Source organism: Thamnophis sirtalis, unplaced genomic scaffold, assembly GCF_051295495.1.
Source record: "Thamnophis sirtalis isolate CommonGarterSnake01/CBP01778 unplaced genomic scaffold, rThaSir2_p1.2 scaffold_9, whole genome shotgun sequence".
NCBI classification, from domain to species: domain Eukaryota; kingdom Metazoa; phylum Chordata; class Lepidosauria; order Squamata; family Natricidae; genus Thamnophis; species Thamnophis sirtalis.
The window spans coordinates 53,087,367-53,108,323 of NW_028261389.1; the positions used below are offsets into that span (position 1 = coordinate 53,087,367).

The following is a 20,957-nucleotide window of genomic DNA, read 5'->3' on the forward strand; positions in this document are numbered from 1 at the left end:
AGAGAGACTGTCCGCACTAAAAGCTTAAGCTAATTGAAACCAAAGAATAGAAGAATCTAGCGGCGAATTGGTTTTTTTTAAATGGATTTATGGCTGGTGGCTACTTTATTTCTTAAACGCTTCAAGGAACTCTTCGACACCCCCCCTCCCTGACTCTTTTTAAGTGGATCGTAAAGTTTACTTTCTACTAATTAGCCCTTCACGATCTGACATTTTTATTACTTGGCTGTGTTTACGATCAGATAAGATTGCACAGTTTCCAGCGTGTTTCTATTTGCAATTTCACTACGACACATCATGGCGTCTGAAAATACTTCTAAGGTCTCATTCCAGATTCTTTTCTCCACATGTCGAGAGCTTTTTGACTCCTTTCAGAGACTGGAAAGAAAATTGGATCATCTGATTTTAAAATATGAAGGAAAAACTGAGATCGCTGAATGTTTGAAGGTTCCTGAAATACAAATGGAAAATGTGAGAAATGGCGTTTGGTCTATCTCAGAGGAAGAAAGGAGGGGGGGAGCTATAAAGAAGATTCATTTAAAGAGACAGAGTGCAGGAGAAATGAAAACTCCACCCTTGAGAATTAAAGTCAATTTGAAAAGTTTTACAAGCCCGGGACAACATTATTATTTCATCACTGACATTCAGAGCCAAAAGGTGCAAAGATATCTTTGTCTGGACTTGCTTATAAAAACATTTAGTAAATTTATCCAACGGATGGCAATTGGTTTGAGAAGATTTTGCTACTGGAGGGACACAGGCTGACAGAAGGAAGAATATAATTTAAAATTAGCTAAATCTGATTACTTTAATTTGTAATAGATATAGCTGAATAATAACTGATATGGATAGTAATGTATATAATGTGGAATTGGCTGATAGATTGAAGAATACAATTGAAAACTAGCTAAACCTAATTGCTCTTTTTTGTAACAGATATAGCTGAATAATAATTGATATTGATAGTAATGTATATAATGTGGAGTTGATATGATAAATAACAATTGGATATGAGAAAACATTTTTGGATTATACATAAAGAGTATTAATTACAATAATTATCACTATTAAAAAACTAAATAAAATACATACAATCAAATGTTAATCAATACTGGGAAAATGTTATGATATATGATATAATTAAATATTATGGATGTTCAGCTAAAATAAGACATGAGGATTTGATGTCAATAGAGGACTTTACAAGTAAGTAAATGAAATGTCAGCATGTGTTATGGATTAATTCTTTGGCATAGCTAAGGATGAAGGATGTTTAAATAACTATAGGTAATTAAAAATGGAGGTATAATGATGTTAATATGGTAAACATTTGAGTTAAGATATTTGAATTAATATGAGTTAATGGAAGAGAAGCACCAAAGCATGTTGTAACCAGTTGATATACTTCTTCTTTTTTATAATAGATACCTGTGTTTTTTTTTCCTGCCTTGTCCTTTGTCGCTTTTGTCTTTTTTTTTTCTTTTTTTTTACTTTTCTTTTTTTGCCTTTTCTTTTTGATTTTTTCTTTTCCCACTGGTGTGGGCATGTATTGTTCAAATTATTACTTTTATTAATATCTTTAAATAATAATTACAGTCAAATGAAAATGGATATATAATAATGCTTGAGTTAATATGAGTTATGTTTGTTGACCGTGGAGGAGATGTACCAAAGTTTATCTGTAATCGATTGATACATTTTCTACAGATGTAAAGAAAGATGCTGTACCTGTTTCAAATTAAAATTAAAAAAACATTTATTAAAAAAAAATATCACATAACAATAGAAAAAAAAACAATGGGAAAAGGAGAGGAAAAAAAAGGGGGAAAGAAAAAAAAACCCATCATCACATACAATATGTCATTTGATCACAGGTGCATCCCTACTACGTTTATACATCCCGTATCTCTCTGTTGTATATTTAATAAACACCACAATAACCTAGGGTTTTAAAAAAAGGGGGGGAGGGGGAAGACAAAAAAGACAAAAAAAACCATCATCACATGCAGCATGTCGTTTGGTTACAGTTGTTTTAACCTCTGCATCTTCAAATAATATTTACCGTCTCAGATATTTCATCTAATATAACTAAAGGCCTTATTTTCATTCTACAATATATATTTAGTTAACATTAGCATTATTTCCCCCCAGAGAGTATACTTCTATTTATTGTTAACCTTGCATTCCATACCTTCAAACAGAGATCTTATTCCTTCATTGTTCAACAAAGCATCGCTGCCTATATATACCAGTTTTCATTTGTTCCCCTATTAGAATTGCTTTATCAGCAGCGACATGTCATTATAGTAAGTTCTTAACCTTATACATTATATCCCCAGACCTTATATTAATACTTCATTGTATCATTATTAGATTATTTCACAGCATAATTATATCATCATTTACTTTTTTCAATTAAGGCATAAGTATATCATTTTTAATTTCCAAAGTTTTTTTTTTTCCCTAGCCACCGATAAAACAAATCCCATATCTTATAAAATTGTTCATCCTCTTGCTCTCTAATTTCAAATGTCAATTTACTCATTTCAGCACAGTCCATTATTTTTCGGATAACTTCTTCCTGTTTTGGTATTGTTTCATTTTTCCAGTTTTTTGCAAAAACAATTCTGGCTGCTGTTAGCACATTTACAATCAGATATTTTAAGTCTTTGTTATAGGTTTCTGGTATGATCCCCAATAAAAAGACCTCTGATTTAAAGTCTATTTGTTTGTGTGTCATTTTCTCCAACCACATGTGGATTTTAGTCCAGTAGATAGATAGATAGATAGATAGATAGATAGATAGATAGATAGATAGATAGATAGATAGATAGATAGATAAGTTTATTTATATGCCGCCCTTTTCCCTGGGGGGACTCAGGTCGGCTCACAACTTAAAAGGGGGGGGGGGAGGAAGACGAACTTTTACATATAAGACAATACATAATTAAAAACACAACATTCATACCATTCGGGCGGGTTACAGTCTTAACCCCAGGCCTGATGGGATAGCCAGATTCTGAGAGCTGTGCGGAAGGTCTGGAGGGTGGTGAGGGTACGAATCTCCACGGGGAGATCATTCCATAGGGTCGGAGCTGCCACCGAGAAGGCTCTCCTCCGCGTGGTTGCCAGTCAACATTGACCGGCAGATGGAACTCGGAGGAGGCCTAATCGATGAGATCTAATAGGTCACGTGGAGGTAATTGGCAGTAGGCGGTCTCTCAAGTACCCAGATCCACTACCATGAAGGGCTTTATGGGTGACAAGTAGCACCTTGAAGCGTACCCGGAGATCGACAGGTAGCCAGTGCAGCTCGCGGAGGATAGGTGTTATGTGGGTGAAGCGAGGTGCACCCACAATCGCTTGCGCGGCCGCATTCTGGACTAGCTGAAGTCGCCGAATACTCTTCAAGGGCAGCCCCATGTAGAGCACATTGCAGTACTCCAGCCTAGAGGTCACAAGGGCACGAGTGACTGTTGTGAGAGCCTCCCGGTTCAGGTAGGGGCGCAACTGGTGCACCAGGCGAACCTGGGCAAATGCCCCCCTGGTCACAGCTGACAAATGATGTTCGAAAGTCAGCTGTGGGTCCAGGAGGACTCCCAAGTTGCGGACCCTATCTGAGGGGTGTAGTGTTTGACCCCCCAGCCTGAGAGATGGAATACTTGCCAAATTGGTGGGAGGGAAACACAACAGCCACTCGGTCTTATCTGGGTTGAGCACGAGTTTGTTAGCCCTCATCCAGTCCCTAACAGCTTCAAGACCCTGGTTCATCATGTCCACCGCTTCATTGAGTTGGCACGGGGCGGACAGATACAACTGAGTATCGTCTGCATACTGGTGGTATTTTATCCCGTGCCGCCGAATGATCTCGCCCAGCGGTTTCATGTAGATGTTAAAAAGTAGGGGGTACAGGACCGAACCCTGCGGCACCCCATATGTTAGGGGCCTAGGGGTCGATCTCTGCCCTCCAACTAACACCGACTGCGACCTGTCCGAGAGGTAAGAGGAGAACCACCGCAAAACAGTGCCTCCCACCCCCACCTCCCGCAGTCGTCGCAGAAGGATACCATGGTCGATGGTATCGAAAGCCGCTGAGAGGTCAAGGAGAACCAGGATGGAGCCGTAGCCTCTATCCCTGGCTCTCCAGAGGTCATCGGTCAATGCGACCAAAGCGGTTTCTGTGCTGTAACCAGGCCTGAAGCTGGACTGGAATGGGTCAAGATAGCTAGCTTCCTCCAAGGACCGCTGGAGCTGAAAGGCCACCACCTTCTCAACAACCTTCCCCACAAAGGGGAGGTTGGAGACTGGACGATAATTGTTAAGAACGGCTGGATCCAAGGATGGTTTCTTCAGGAGGGGTCTCACCACCGCCGCTTTAAGTGCGGGGGGAAAGACCCCCTCCCGAAAGGAGGCGGTAACAACTGCCTGGATCCAGCCCCGTGTCACTTCCCTGCTGTTAGCAACGAGCCAGGAGGGGCACGGGTCCAGTACACATGTGGATCTGCAGAATCGGAGTCCAACTCCGACCGAAACCGAGCAACTTTGTCCGCTAAGAACTGGACGTAATCCTCAGCCCTACCCTGCAGGGGGTCCCCCGTATCCCTCCTGTTTAGGAGGGAACGGGTTATCCTAAACAGGGCGGCTGGGCGGGACTCAGCGGAGGCGATCAAGGTGGCAATATAAGTTCTTTTCGCCGTCCTAATTGCCCTGATGTATTCCTTGACGCAAGATGTTAGAAGTGCTCGGCTCGATTCGGATTTGTTGGATCTCCATAAGTGCTCTAGGCGTCTCTTCCGGTGCTTCCTCTCCCGGAGTTCCTCGGTGAACCAAGGGGGCCTCCTGGATCCACTGCCTCGGAGTGACCGTAGTGGCGCAATCCGGTTAAGAGAGCATGTGACCCGCTGAGTGGGTTGGGCCCTGTATTACTTGGGTCAAGCCCATGGCTGTCATGGAAGCCATGAACTCCTGCGCTCCATCAGAGTGTTCATCGAGCGAAGGCAAATTGAAATCCCCCAGAACCATAAGCCTGGGGAACTCAATTGCCAGCTCGGCTACCGACTCGAGGAGCGAGGGGAGGGCTGCTGCAACGCTGTTGGGAGGCAGGTACGTTAGCAGCAAACCCACTTGACCCTTGAGGTCCAACTTCACCAGCAGGGACTCACACCCGACAAGCTCCGGAGCAGGGATCCTACGAGGTACTAGAGACTCTTGGATAACAATCGTCACACCTCCACCCCTTCCCTGGGCTCTCGGCTGATGGAGCACCTGAAAGCCTTCTGGGCACATCTCTACGAGGGGGACTCCTCCCTCCGGGCCCAGCCAGGTTTCAGTAATACATGCCAGGTCTGCCCTCTTGTCTAAAATTAAGTCCCGGACAAGGGGAGCCTTGTGAACTACAGACCTGGCATTTAGCGACAACAGCCTGAGACCAGGGTCCTGATTACTCGCGCCATCTGGCCTTGGAGTGGGACTCGTAGGGCCGGAAGGAGGGATCTCTGTGACGTAGCGAGCCCTCCTTCCCCGGTAATGGCCAGCCCTAAAGTCCCCGCCATATCTGCCCCTCCCTGTTACGACCGTAATGCTCCGGCCCACTCCCGTGTCCGTGGTTCCCTCAACCACCCCTATGGCTCCCGCGTTCCTCGACAGGCCCTCCGAATCAAACACACTCATTTGTTCACCCAGGCAGTCCCCACGTAATAATTAAAACACATAAAATACAGTAATAATGGAATAATAAAAGTGGGATCATTCACTCAATCACATGCAGTCCCATACACTCACCATACCAGTTAAAAATTGCGCAATCGTGCGAAGTCCGTACAAGGCTTATATAGAGGTCTTAATGATCTTGGCCTTCTCCTCTGCCAAGTCCAGTAGAGAGTCCAGTAAAGAGTATAGTAAAAAGTATATGGTCCAAGAGGGGTGTTCCGCCCCTCTCCCTTTCTCCAAGTTCCGAAACACACCCAACAAAGGAGAGGCCGCACCGTGAGGAAGGCCGAGTTAGATGGGACGGAGGGGGGGGCACCCAGACGGGTCGCGGTGGCAACAAAACCAGCTGCCAGATCTCATCAAGCGTCCTGCCAGGCCAACCACCCTCTCTCTGGAACAGTTCAATGCAGTCCGAAGGGGAGGCCGGTCGGAAGGCAAAGTAGGTATCTTTTAGCTTCAGTGCAAGTCCACCACATGTGGTAGTATGAGCCAGGTATCTGGTGACATTTCCAACATTTTTCTGATTTATTCTTGAACATTCTTGCGATTCTGGTCGGGGGTAGGTGCCACCTGTAAAACATCTTATACAAGTTTTCTCTATATGCAGTAGACATTGTCATTTTGTAATTTTGAGACCACAATTTCTGCCAATTCTGTAAATCAATCCCATGCCTAAAGTTTTTTCCCCAAGCTATCATAGTTTCTTTAACTTGTTCTTCATGCAATTTAAACTCCAATAAATATCCATATAGTTTTTTAATTACTTTTTCATCAGTACCTGTTAGAATTTTGTCTAACTCAGTCATTTTATTATAAAGACCTTTAGTTTTTCTATCTTCATTATATCTAGATTGTATCTGTACATATGAATACCAGTTCATTTCCATCCCTTCTTGTTTCAACTCTTGACTAGATTTGAGCTCACCCTCTGTATTCAATAATTCTGTATATCTAACTGTTTGTTCCTTTTTATATATTATCGGATATGAAAATGCTTCAATTGTTGATATCCAGACTGGAATTTTTAAATAATGTAGTCTTTTAATCTTTTCCCAATTTAACAACAACGCCTCCCTTATATAATGTCTTCTAAAGTAACCATGTGATTTAATACCCTTATACCATAGGAAAGCATGCCATCCCAACAGCAAGTCGTAACCTTCTACATTCAATAATCTAGAGTTTTTTAATAATATCCATTCCTTAATCCACATCAAGTTTGTTGCCTGATAGTATAGCTCCCAATCAGGTAACCCAAATCCTCCTCTCGATCTAACATCTTGTAGTAATTTAAGTTTTATTCTAGCTTTTTTCCCTTGCCAAATAAATTTCAAAACTATTTTATTTAAATCTTGAAAAAAGTCCTTACCCAATCTGATTGGGATTGTCTGAAACAGATATAGAATTCTAGGTAGAATGTTCATTTTAATTGTAGAGATTCTTCCCATCATTGATAAATGCAAATTTTCCCATTTCTCCAAGTCAATTGCTATTTGTCGTTTTAATCTGGTATAGTTATCCTCTTTAAGAGTGCTACATCTAGGTAATAAATATATCCCCAAATATTTAACCTTACTTGTGTTTTGAATCTGCAACATTTCTGACAACTCTTCCTTTTGTGTTGCTGGGATATTCTTTGTCATGATCTTTGTTTTATCTTTGTTTATTTTCAAGCCTGCTACTTCTCCATATTCCTCTATTCTTTCCAGCAATTTGGATGCTGTTTCTAATGGATCTTCAAGAATAAAAACTAAATCGTCTGCGAACGCTTGCAATTTATACTCTTCTCTCTTAATTTTCATTCCTCTTATTTCTTCTTCTTCTCTAATCTTTCTGTTTAAGACCTCTAGTGTTAGGGCAAAGAGTAGTGGTGATAGTGGGCAGCCTTGTCTTGTGCCTCTCTTTATTTCAATCGGATCTGTTAGTTCTCCATTTACCATTATCTTTGCTGCTTGTTTCTGGTATATCATTCGTATAGTTTGAGTGAATTTCTTGCCAAAGTTCATCTGCTCCAGTTGCAGAAACATAAATTGCCAATTCACATTGTCAAAGGCCTTCTGCGCATCGAGGAACATCAGTGCCAATTGTTTTTCAGGATGGGCCTCATAGTATTCCAAGGTATTCAAAATCATTCTCATATTGTCTTTAATTTGTCTTTTAGGTAAAAAGCCATTTTGATCTGAGTGGATGAAGCCATTTAAATATTTTTTAAGTCTCTCAGCTAGTATAGATGCAAATAGCTTGTAGTCTGAATTTAATAAAGAGATTGGTCTATAATTCTTGATTTGTGTTAAATCAGTCTCTTCCTTGGGTAGTAGTGTGATATACGCTTTTGACCATGACTTCGGTATTTTGCTCTCAGACATCATTCATGACTTGTAGGAGTGGGAGGGTCAATATTTCTTCAAATGTTCTGTAGAATTCCACAGGTAGTCCATCTGGTCCTGGAGCTTTCCCATTGTTTTGTTTTTTAAGTGCCTCTGTTAGCTCCATCATTGTTATTTTACTTTCTAACATTATTCTAGTTTCGTCTGGTACCTGGGGGAGATTGGCATCTTGTAGGTACTTTTTAACTCGTCCCTCCTCCACCTTCTCTTGTTCATAGAGTTTAGCATAATAGTCTTGTATAATATATTTTTTTCAGTATTTCCATACTGAATTTCTCCTTGTTTATCTCTTAGTTGAAGTATTTTCTTTGTTTCTCTCTCTTTTTTCATCTTATATGCCAACCACCTGCCTGGCTTGTTCGCATTTTCAAAATAATTCTGTTTGGCACCTCTAATTTTTTGTGCCAGTTCTTCCTTTTCTAATAGGTCCATTTTGTGTTTAATTATGTCCATTTTTATTTTGACATCTTTTTTTTGTGGTGCTCTCTGTAGTTCTCTTTCAAGTATTTTATAGTCATTGTCTAGAGCTTTATGCATTTGTCTTTTCTTTGAGTTTCTCTTCCTTGTGTAGTCTATTGTCAAACCTCTGATAACAGCCTTCATTGTATCCCAGAGATTCTGCAACGACGTATCTTCTTTCCTATTTTCTTTAAGGAAAAGGACTAGCTCTTTTTCCATTTTTTGTACAAACTCTTTTTCTTTCAATATAGTGTTATTTAATGTCCATCTAGATCTTGCCCTTTGGCCTTTCCATTTAATTAAAATTGGATTGTGGTCCACCCAGGTACTTGCTTCAATCTCAATTTCTTTTATGTTGGAGCTCAACTCCGCTGAGACCCATATCATATCTATTCTAGAGAACGAAGAATGTCTGTTTGAGTAGAAAGTATATTGTTCTTTTTTAGCATTTCTTTCTCTCCATATATCTTTTAGATTTACTTCATCTGTCATCCTAAAAAAAGATTTCGGCAGAGGCTTCCTATTTAATTTTTTTGTTTTATGTGTTTTATAGTCCATATTTTGATTCACAATGCTATTAAAATCTCCCATCATACAAATATCAGCATAGTCTAGTTCCAAAACTTTTTTGTGTAGTTTTTTGTAAAATTCATCTTGTTTTTCATTGGGGGCGTAGATTCCAATTAGGAGTGTCTTTTTGGTATCCATAATTTCCACCATCAAAATTCTTCCCTCTTCCTCTGCATAGACTACTTTTGCTGGGATGTTGCCTTTAATATAAAAGACCACTCCTTTTTTCTTGCAGTTTGCCAATGATGAAAACATTTTCCCAAGCTTTGGTTGAGTTAATAAATGTTCATATTTCTTTTGGATATGTACTTCTTGCAGACAAATTATGTCAAGTTGTAATTTCTCTAATTTATGGAATATTTTCTTCCTTTTAATTGCTGAATTAAGTCCATTAATGTTAATTGTAATCATTTTTCTTTCTTCCATGTTTATATTTTATATACAGGATTTATTGTTCTAGTAGATCTGGGTTCTCGTTTTTCTTTACGGCTTCCATTCCCTGTCACCCCTTCTTTCTCACTTCCACCTACTGCTCCTTCTATTTTTTCGGTCGTGGTTGCAGGTGGTTCCAGTATTTGTACCGCTGAATCGTCTTTCCCAGCTTTCTCAGCCATTTCTCTAAAGTATTCTTCGTAGAAAGCTTCTGCCTTCTCAATTGTATCTATCCTGTGTCTTTGTCCTTGCCAAGTACATAGTAAACCTTCCGGTATGAGCCATCTGTAGTTAACACCTTTTTTTATCAATACTTTAGTCAGAAATTGATATTCTCTTCTCCTCTCTCTCACCTCTCTCGGAATTTGTTTGAGAACTACAATCTCCTTACCTTTATATTCTAATTTTCTATCTCTCAGTTTCTGTAAAATTTGTGATTTAATTGTTTTCTTAGTAAATCTTACATGCACTTCCCTTGGGAGAGCATTTCTCATTGCATATCTTGTGTATACTCTAAAACTCTCATCAATAATTTCTATTATTTTGTCCTGGGACATCCCCAGAACATCTATCAAAATATTTGAAATTATCTGAACTAAGTCCTCTCTTTTTTCTTCTTCTATGTTTTAAAATCTTAAGAAAAATTCAGACCTATCTATCTCCCATCTTAATATTCCACTGCTCTCTCTTTCTACATCACTTAGTCTGATCTCTAGCTTCTCGGTTTTCTTCTCTCCTTCTTGAATTTTATTTTCAATTTTTTGAATTCTGTCTTCGTATTTCAGCATCCAGTTGTGCATACTTTCAACTTTCCCTTCCATATTATCAACTTTTTGCACTATGCTTTGATTTTGTTGTTCCATTACCTCCATTTTTTTTACAAGGGTGTCTAACTTGCTATCTTTACTGTCAATTCCTGCTTGCATTTTCTGCATCATTTGCATAAGTGTTTCAAAATTTGCTTCCTTCTCTTTTTCATGCTGGGACATCGTCTGTGTTGTCCTCTGGCCTCCCGCAGGTGAGGAGGCAGAGGTTGATGTAGAGCCAAAAGCAGCTGCTTTTCTACTCATAGCCAATTAGTATTAGAGGGTGGAGGGTTATAAGTATAGTGGATGAAATATGTAAAGTACACAGAGGAGAGGGGGGGAGATGAGACAAGGGGGAAAGAGAAAAAAGAAAAGGGAGAAGGGAGAGAAAGGGAAAGGAAGAAAAAGGAACTTTTCCAACTATTTTGTTCAAAATTTAAATTGGATCATCTGTTGATGTCCCAATTTCTTCAGAGAAGAAAGAAATGCAGTAAGAATACAAAAGAAGATATATATGTGTGTGTGTGTGTGTGTGTGTGTGTGTGTGTGTGTGTGTAGGTCTCTAGTTGTTCGGGTTTTCTCCCGCGTAGAATTGGAGATGTCTTGGCGACGTTTCGACGAAGTCTCATTCGTCATCTGATGACGAATGAGACTTCGTCGAAACGTCGCCAAGACATCTCCAATTCTACGCGGGAGAAAACCTGAACAACTAGAGACCTACATACTAACACCCGCGAAAACCTCAGAAAACACACACACACACACACACACACACACATATATAAAATAATATAAAAAAGAGACCCCCCCCTCCAAAAAGGGAAGGAGAGGTGCTTCAGCTACAAGTGGGAAAAAGAAAAAGCAGAAAATATGTAAATAGTCAAGAGGTGAAAAAGAATGATCCAAAGGTTAAAAAGAATAATCAAAACAGAAAAAAAGTGTAAAAGATCAAAAAGTCAATGGGGATGATCAAAAAAGAAAAAATCAATGTCGATGTCTCCACAGCAGATGGTGTGAAAATGGTGTTGAGAGATGAAAGAATGCCAACAAGCTAAAACAAATGATTTTTTTTCGGACTCTTTTTTTCCCCCCCTAAGATAAAAGTCTTTCCAAGGTCACTCTCAGCTCTGCTGTTTTGTCTAGCAAGATTCCAGCTGCGTAAATCCGTAAATCAAATGCATTACAGGGGGGATTTTGATAACAAAGTTCAAGTCCACTAGATGGCAGTGTTAGCTTGTGGTTTGTAGTTTATAGCTTGCCTTAGCCTGTCGTTCCGTAGCGTTTGTTAATTACTAATTGTTAAAATACAACCAAAAGGCTGAAAGGGAACAAAACAGAACAAAAAAAAAAAAAAAAAGATCTTCAAGGCACTTTAAGTTTAAAATTCAATGTCCCCATTAGGTTCAAAGTTAAAAATATCAACAACAAAAAGGAGGAACACAAGAGGCCGATTTAAATTACAAAAGAGTCCAGCCCGGCTTCCAAAGATAAAAAAAAGGAAAAGAAAAATAAGCTTCCAAACGGCAACATTTATCCCCGCCGCTTTTCTCACTAGTCAGCCTTATTTTAAACTAAGTTTCCAAATTTAGAGTGTTCTCTTTCCAACAAGAAAAAAAGATTTAAAACTCACACCAAATGACATGCTTATATCCACTCTCTCTCTGGGCTTTTGCAGTTGTAGTCAGCATCGGCTGATCCGGAAATCACTGGATTAGGAGGGCTTTCCTTAGGTTCCCAGAGATTTTCCGAACATCTCTGGGACCACTGGAGTTCCCCCCACCTCACTGTCTCTACGGGACAGCTTAGATTCGAAACGAATCGTCCAAATAACCCGGCATAGATGGTCTCTCAGGAGCTGCCTGAAAGTCCGTCTTCTCACTGCTAAGCCCCGCCTTCTTCCATCTTCTCTTCTGTGTTTTGTTGTTCGTCTGTTCGTTTGTGTTTTCTCGTTTTCCAGGCCTGACTGCCTTTTTCCGGGGGACAGCTGGATGTCAGCCTCTGCTTTGCTGTTGCTTCGGCTGCCATGAAACGGGGAGGGAGGGCATGGTATTTGGGAGGGGTTACTCATTGTGCTGGAGGAAGGTTCTGGAGTTCAGCTGCTGATCAGACTACGCATGCGTGGGAGTTTCCCGCCAGGACTAACGGCACCGACATTCCATCTTCGTGATGCCTTTTGAAGTTATCTCGCACCTGACACTTGGGAGAATTATGATTGGACTGTAACTGTGATGCCAAGGGGAGGGGAATGGGCTATTCTATATATCAATCGCTTTCGCGCCTAAATATTCAGATTTCGCTTCGCTATGCCTTTAATCATTTATAATTAGTAAAAGTACACTTGATTTCCACACATGGAGTCTCGTGGTCTTTCTTTCCTAATTATCTAATGGAGAGGTGCTGACAGCTTCTTTGTAGGATCTGGGTCCTCTGGCTGGCTAGAACATACAGTTTGTCTCCCTTCCATGCCAGGTCCTTCCTCATTGTCAGCTTATCTTTGTGGTCCTTGAAGGTCCATCATCCTTCAGGGCTTCCTTTAGCTGCTTGGTGAAGGCATTATCAGCTGCCTGAGGAGTGGCTAGTGGCTGTTGTTTTGTGGAGATCTGCACTGCCAGTTCCCAGGAAGGTATAACAGAGTTAACTATTTCCTCCAAGAACTGACCCGTGACCCTTGAGTTTGACACCCCTGTGCTAGATTTTTGTCCATGAAGCTTCTGAGCTCCTCTGTCTCTCTTGGGATCATTGAGTACATTTTTGGTTTAGGTAATTCCACCCCAGGCAGTAGTTCAATGACCCTGTCACTGAGGTCACAGTCACTAAAAACACTTGGGCTAAGTCCTGGTACTCCTTTGGAATCCCCAGTCTCGCTTGTTCACTCTCAGCTATTGCATTCAGGAGCTTTATCTTCCCTTTCCCCAACAACAGTGTTTTGCCATCTTTGTGTGTCATCCCCACTCATTGTAATCTCCCTTCTTTACTTTTCAAGCACCATTTGTTGTCTTTTCACTGGATTCTACTTTTTTAGCCATGCCAACCTCAATATCATAGTTTCTGCCATTTTGGGGGCTACTATAAAACGAATAGTCTCTTGATGGCTCCCTGCCTTCAGGGTCACTGCATTGATGAGGTACATAGCAGCCACACACATCCATGAGTGAATCATCCACTTGTTCATATTTCATAGGCTGCCTCATTTTTTTAAGTCTTAGTCCCATATTTTCCACAGTTTGTAGGCTGATCAAGCAACGGGTGCAATCCAAGTCATCTAGGACAGTGAAGACACCTCTTGCTCCTGAGTGGGGCACTAACATCTCCACCTGGCTGGTCAAAGAGGTGATGGTTCCACTTACCAATGGATCATCCTCCCCCTTGCTGTCATTCTCATAGAGGACCAATTAGGTTTGCTGGGGGTTGGAGTTCTCTCCCACTTGTTGGAGGTGGGGAAACTTCCACAACTGTTGCACCACCCACATCATCTCCTTTGCCTTCATCGGCACTTTTTTGGCCTTCAGTTGACTCAAAATACTCAGCACTGACATAGTCTGTGGGGCTGGGCAATTTGCAGCCCAATGGCCTCTCCCATATCAGAAGCAGGCTCCAGAAGGGTGCCATGGGCTCTCCTTTGGAGTCAAGGGAGAGGCTGTTCCCTCCTTGCATGCTGGCTGGCATTTCTCTTGGCCTTGTAGGGGGAGACCTTCATGAGCTGCATGTTGCTGATACTCCAACAGGTCTAGCTTCATTGGGGTCACCAGCTGGTACCACATCTGGAAGTCATCTGGGATTCCCCTGAATAGGCAGTTTTGGTAGAGTTCCATGCTTAATCTGTCTTGAAAGTGGTAGACCAGCAAGCACTCTTGCCATTTCCTCAGCTCACCAAATGGATTTGACTAGTGGTCTGCTCCCTTGCCTCATGGTGCAGATTCTGGATTCCGCTCGGCAGGCTTGTGTGGGATTTCTGAATCTAGCTCAAAGCTCATCCAGAAAGGCATTCCCCAAGTCCAGGCCCCTTTGTCTTGAAGAAAGACTACCCAGTCTGCTGCCTCTCCTTCTAGAATCAAAGTAACTGCATTCACACAGGAACCTTCGTCTGGGTATTGCTCCAAATTTCATGGTAGTCTCCAGTTCAAATGCTAATCAAGACCAACTTTGCTTAGTTTTCATAGCTAGGCAAGATCAATAAGGTATGTCATCTTCTGAGTCAGGTCCTCAATCAGTCTACTGGACATCGTCATTTTATAATTTTGAGACCACAATTTTTGCCATTTTTCTAAGTTAATCCCATGTACAGAATTCCCCCCCAAGCAATCATAGATTCTTTAACTTGTTCTTCTTCTAGCTTAACCTCTAAGAAGTATCCATATAGTTTTTTAATTACCTTTTCATCAGTACCTGTCAAAACTTTATCTAATTCAGACATTTTATTATAGAACCCTTCCATTTTAAGTTCTTTATAATATCTATAATGTATTTGCGCATATGAAATCAGTTCATCCTTATACCTTGATCTTCCAGTTCTTGCATAGATTTAAGTTCACCCTTTGCATTCAATATTTCACCATATCTAACTGTTTGTTATTTTTGTATGTTATTTGATATGAAAATGCTTCAATAGTTGATAACCAGACTGGAATTTTTAAATAATATTGCTTTTTAGTCTTCCCCCAGTTTAATAGCAAAGCCTCATGTATATAATGTCTTCTAAAATAACCCTGCATTTTAATTCCCTTGCATTTTAGTTCCCAAGAAAGCATGCCATCCCAACAACAAATCATGTCCTGTTAAAGTCAATAATCTAGAATTTCTTAATGTTATTCATTCCTTAACCCACATCAAGCTTGTTGCCTGGTAATATAACTCCCAGTTAGGTAGGCCAAAACCTCCTCTTGTTCTAGCATCTTGTAACAGTTTTAATTTAATTCTTGCTTTCTTTCCCTGCCAAATGTACTTCAGAATTGTTTTGTTTAACTCGTCAAAATAATATTTCCCTAATCTAATTGGAATTGTCTTGAACAAATATAAAATCCTGGGTAGTATATTCATCTTGATTGTTGATATTCTCCCTATTAGTGATAGTTGTAAATTTTCCCATTTTACCAAATCTGTTGTTTGAGTTTGTGATAATTGTTCTCTTTAAGTGTACATCCTGCTGTCAAATATATCCCCAAATACTTGACCTTATTCATGACCTGAATCTTCAAAGCTTCCACCAATTCTTCCTTTATCTTAGTAACATGTTTTTTGTCAAAATCTTCGTTTTATCTTTATTTATTTTCATATAAAGAAAATTTGTATAAGATGTTTTACAGGTGGCACTTACCCCGGATGAGAATAACAAGAATGTTCAAGAATAAATAAGAAAAGTGTTGGAAATGTCATCAGATACCCGGTTCATATTACCATATGTGGTGGATGTGCGCAGAAGCTAAAAGATATTGGACTAAAATCCACACATGGTTGGAAAATGATACAAAATCATATAGACTTAAAAACCAGAGGTTTTTTAATTGGGAATTTTACCAGAAACATATTGTAAATGTGTTAACAGCGGCTAGAATTGTATTTGCTAAAAATTGGAAAAATGAGAAAATACCATCGCAGAAGGAAATAATTCAGAAAATAATGGAAAGTGCTGAAATGAGTAAATTGACATTTGAAATTAGAGAACAAGAAGATAAACAATATTACAAGATATGGGATTTATTTTATTAGTGGTTAGATAAAAAACATGGAAATGAAAGACACTAGATAATTTTATAATACAAGAATTATAGAATGATACAGAATACAACATAGAGATACATTATTATTGGATAGATTTAAGATGATTTAATGAATTGTTACAATATAAGTGACTCCAATACCGGGTTTCCCCGAAATTACGATATGTCCTGATAATAAGGCCATGCCACATTTTTCTGGTGGGCAAAAGTATAAGCCCTCCCCCACAAATAAGCCCCCTGGACAACCCCCCACCTCCGGCCAGGCAGAGTGCCACTCACCATCCTAGCGGTATCGCAAAGGTGTCAAGCCATGGGAACCAGGGGGGAGGCAAAGGTGATTGTGTTGCTTAGCGCCTTCAGGATACCGCTAGGTTGTTGAGTGGCTCTGTGCCCAGCTGAAGAGGGGGGTTGCTGGGCGGCTGCTCTATTGCAAGCGGGCTCCCAAAGAGCTGGGCACTGCCTCATGGGCGAATGGCTGTGTTGCGCTGTCTCAGCAGCGCAGCACAGCAGCCATGAAGCGCCCACACTCATGAGCAACCACCTGGAAAACCCCCTTCACTGACATTGGGGTATCGCCAAGCTGTGTGAGTGCTTGTTCGCCACCGCCTGACTCCCCCGCCGCCTTCAAATAGCAGTAAATGGTGCTCTGCATAGCTGGAGGGGAGGAGTTGCACAAGCGTGGCTGTACGCTTTATGGTTGTACGCTCTGCCGGCAGCTGGCCCACAACCATAGAGCGGCCACTGCCGGAAGACTCGGTTTGGAAGCCGCAAAAAAAACCCATGTGGCAGTGGCGGAGGTGCCCTGGCTCTGCGAAGAGAGCTGGGCCATGCATCGTGAGGCTGGCAGATGTGTGAGCAAGAGCGGAACAGCCGCTCACGCAACCCCCCTCCAGCTGTGCAGAGCGTCATTTACTGCCATTTTGAATGCGCCAAGCCGCAGGAGCTGGGCAGCGGCGAACAGGCACTCACATGGCTTGGCGATACCCCTAGGTCAGTGAATGGCACTGTGCCTGGCTGGAAAGGGGGTTTGCCAGGTGTCTGCTCATGAGTGTGGTCGCTTCATGGCTGCTGTGCTGCGCCCATGAGGCTGTGCCCGGCTCTTTGGGAGCCCACTCGCAACAGAGCAGCTGCCCAGCAACCCCAAAACAATAAACCCTCCCCTCATAATAAGGCCCAAGCTATATTTTGTGTGTAAATAGAAAATAAGACCCTGTCTTATTTTTGGGAAAATACGGTATCTAGAATATCTTGGTTAAAATGAAGGAATAATAGTTATAATCAAATAAATGACCTACAATGATAATAATGTATACATATATATTTGTTGGATAATACATTTGGTTTGGTTTGGTTTATTGGATTTATATGCCGCCCTTCTCCCAAGGACTCAGGGCGGCATACAACATTAAAAAAAAAACACATATTACAAAAGTTAAAAAAAATTAAATAGAATATCCAAAACAAACCCAATTAAGAGTAACAATAACATTTAAAAAAAAAATTCGATTAAAATTAACAATATAAATATATTGTTATTTTGTTTTGTTCAGGCCAGGCTAGCTTGCTGGAAAAGCCAACTTTTTAGGGTGCTTCGGAAGGACTGGAGGTTGGGGATTATATGAAGCTCTGGGGGCAGCTCATTCCAGAGGGAAGGTGCTCCCACAGAGAAGGCTCTCCCCCTAGGGGTCGCTACTGTCTGGCTACTGTCTGACACTGTCTGGCTGATGGCACCCTGAGGAGGTCAACTCTGTGGGATCGCACTGGACGGTGGGAGGCTACTGGTGGCAGTAGGTGATCTCACAGGTATCCTGGTCCTAAGCCATGGAGCGCTTTAAAGGTCATAATTAGTACCTTGAATCGCACCCGGAAGACAACTGGCAATCAGTGCAGGCCACCTAAAAGGGGTGTAACATGGGAGCACCTAGATGCCCCCATGATAATCCGCGCAGCCGCATTCTGGACCAGTTGAAGCCTCTGGGTGCTTTTCAAGGGCAGCCCCAGGTAGAGAGCATTACAGGTGAGAAAGGACGAGGGCATGAGTGACTGTGCACAGAGCATCCCGATCCAGGAAGGGGCGCAATTGACGTAACAAGCGAACCTGGTAAAAGGCCCTCCTAGTCACGGCCGTCAGGTATTCTTCTAAACTAAGCCGCGTATCCAGGAGGACGCCCAGATTGCGGGCCCTCTCTGAGGGGGCTAAAAATTCTCCCCCTATCATCAAAGATGGAACAAGATGTACAAATCCGGATGACGGAAACCACAGCCACTCAGTTTTGGAGGGATTGAGCTTGAGCCTGTTCCTCCCCATCCAGATCCGCACATCCTCCAGGCATCAGGATATCACGGCAAGGGCATCGTTTGGGTGGTGATATGTGATTTTATATAAATGGTAAGTGAGGACTATGGAAAGGATGCACAAAAATCTTGTAACCAATCCACACACTGTAGGTAATTGAAGATGTTTTATGTTTTATGTTTCATTTTTCTATGTCTGTCTAAAAATAAAAAACATATTAAAAAAATAAGTCTGCTAGAATCAATTTTTGTCCAAAAAACCCCAAATTAAAAAGCAGATAAATAATTTCATTTCCAGGAGATGCTAGGAGTATGGAAACAATTTGTCACTAATAGAAGATGATTTGACTATTAGTGACAAATAGTTTTCATACTTCTGGCATCCATGTGCATTACATCCAATACAGTATCAAATAAATCCATGCATAAAGGATCCAATACATAGTCACTAGACTTAAGAGAAACTTGACTTTTAGCAATTTTATTTAAGAGCAGTGGATTTTTCAGCCATTATCTTCTTGAGTATACAGTATATGCTAACCAGCCATAATAAGCCCTTTTAATATATTCGTCATTTTCAGGCCCAAATAAAATGTGGAAAGATTATTAAATTTCATTCTGGGAGCTTTCTCCTGTTACCTATGGTTAACTGTTAAATTAAACCAGTGCTATTTATCTCAACTCCAGAAACCTCAATCAGCATATACAGGAAGTCCTTGACTTACATCAGTTCATTTAGTGACTGTTCAATGTTACAGTGAAACTGAAAAAAGTGACTTGAAAAAGTTGTTCACACTTATGACCATTGCAGCATCCACATGGTCACATAATCACAATTCAGACACTTGGCAACTGATTCATATTTATGATAGTTGTCGTCTCTTGGGGTCATGTGACCCCTTTTTGCAACCTTTTGACAAGCAAATCCAATGGGGATACCAGATTCATTTCACAACTATATTACTAACTTATCAAGTGCAGTGATTCACTTAACAAGTGTGGTAAGAAAGATCATAAATGAGGCAAAAATCACTTAACAAATGTCTCACTTAACAGAAGTTTTGGACTCAATTATGGTCTTAAGTTGAAGACTAGCTGTTCTTGTTTGGATCTAGGCTCACTCACAAACTGACATCTAGTTTTATGTGCTGCATACTTATCACAAAGCCTAGACAGGATTTTAAAAATATTTGATCAGTATGCAGTATTTGGCAGTCTTTTTGAAGTTTAGAAGAAAACTGGTCATTACAGAACAGAGCATGAATTCTGGAAAGTAATATTTTACCATGATTCACAGACTGTTCCTTGTGCTGATGAGAAAAGCTGAAGTAAACTTCCTTTTGTTTACCTTTTGTTTATAGCCAGATGCATGAGGTTTACAACAGTGAATTCAAAAGCAGCACATGGAAAACGACATTTACCTATTTTATTATGACATTCAGTCTTTGTTACATTTTTATCACTGTTTTTCCAATTTCAGGTATGATATATTCATTCATAGTTACACAATGGATCCCTTTTCCATATGCTTATCCAAGCTTTAGTGTACTTGAAGCTGGGCCAGCAGTTATCGAAAGTAAATGCAATTCAACTTTGAAGTCAGAAATGGCAGAGTCTTGGCTTTGGCAGAATTTATTTTTACCAACTAAAACTTTACAGTGCATCACAGGTATTGTATGCAATGTTGCTCAAAGAAGAGTGAAAATACTAATACAAGGACTTTGCTATACAAGGACTACTGTATTCTTTCCTTCTCAGAAATAAAATCACTTTAACAGTTCCATATCATAGCCCTTATAAATAATCATTGTGTAATAATAAGCAACTAACATTACTGTATACAGATATCATTCTATTGCATAGCAAGCACAACTGACAAATTTTATCGGACTATAGAAACTGAAGAAATCTCTTGGCTTAGAAAAAATAACAGCAGTAAAACTTTTTTTTTTGCATTGAATATTATGCTAAAGGTGCAAAATGTGGTTATATAAATACTTGGGCTATATTTTGAATATTAGATTGATAAATAGAAGTAATAAGCAGGAATGAAAATCAACAGCTTTTTGAAAAAAAATAAGAAAGCTACTTTATTCTTGGGACATAAGGTTGGAACTTTGATTGGCAGAATGTGTGCTAAATAAACTTTCTGACAACTTTGTAGGGAAGACAATGGCTCACTAACAATCAAAAGCATGCTGCAAATATGTGGATGTCTGAAAGATTAGTTTAAAATCATGGATATACAAAATATACAAAACAATGCTATCATTAAAAAAGTTATGGACATTAAAACCACCATTAGGAAAAGTAATAAAGAAAATATAGGATGTGAGATGCATAGTGAGAAAGTACTAGGGAAAAAAGGAAAAAGCAGCACTGGCAGATAACACATTAAAAAAAATCATGCAGATTTTTGTCAAAAGTATGAAGTCTGTGCTTGATACTGTGTAGAGTATTGTGAAAAGAGTAAATAGCATTGATGTGTACTTACTGCTAGAAAAAAAAAGTCCTTACCTTAGTCAGAGAACAGCAACAGTAGGAGATTTACAGGTATTTTAGTCCCTCTTCACTAGAAAGGA

At 40.4% G+C, this 20,957-nt stretch overlaps 1 protein-coding gene across 1 annotated transcript in view; it reads left to right on the forward strand.

Moving 5' to 3' along the window:
- Positions 1–20,158, forward strand: part of GXYLT1 (glucoside xylosyltransferase 1) — a 72,543-nt gene extending 52,385 nt beyond the window's left edge. The window contains exon 8 of the mRNA XM_087723574.1: positions 19,856–20,158. Within this exon, the coding sequence (XP_087579700.1) occupies positions 19,856–19,861 (6 nt within the window). The 3' untranslated portion in view covers positions 19,862–20,158. The remainder of the gene's footprint in view (positions 1–19,855) is intronic.
- The last annotated feature ends 799 nt before the right edge of the window (positions 20,159–20,957 follow it).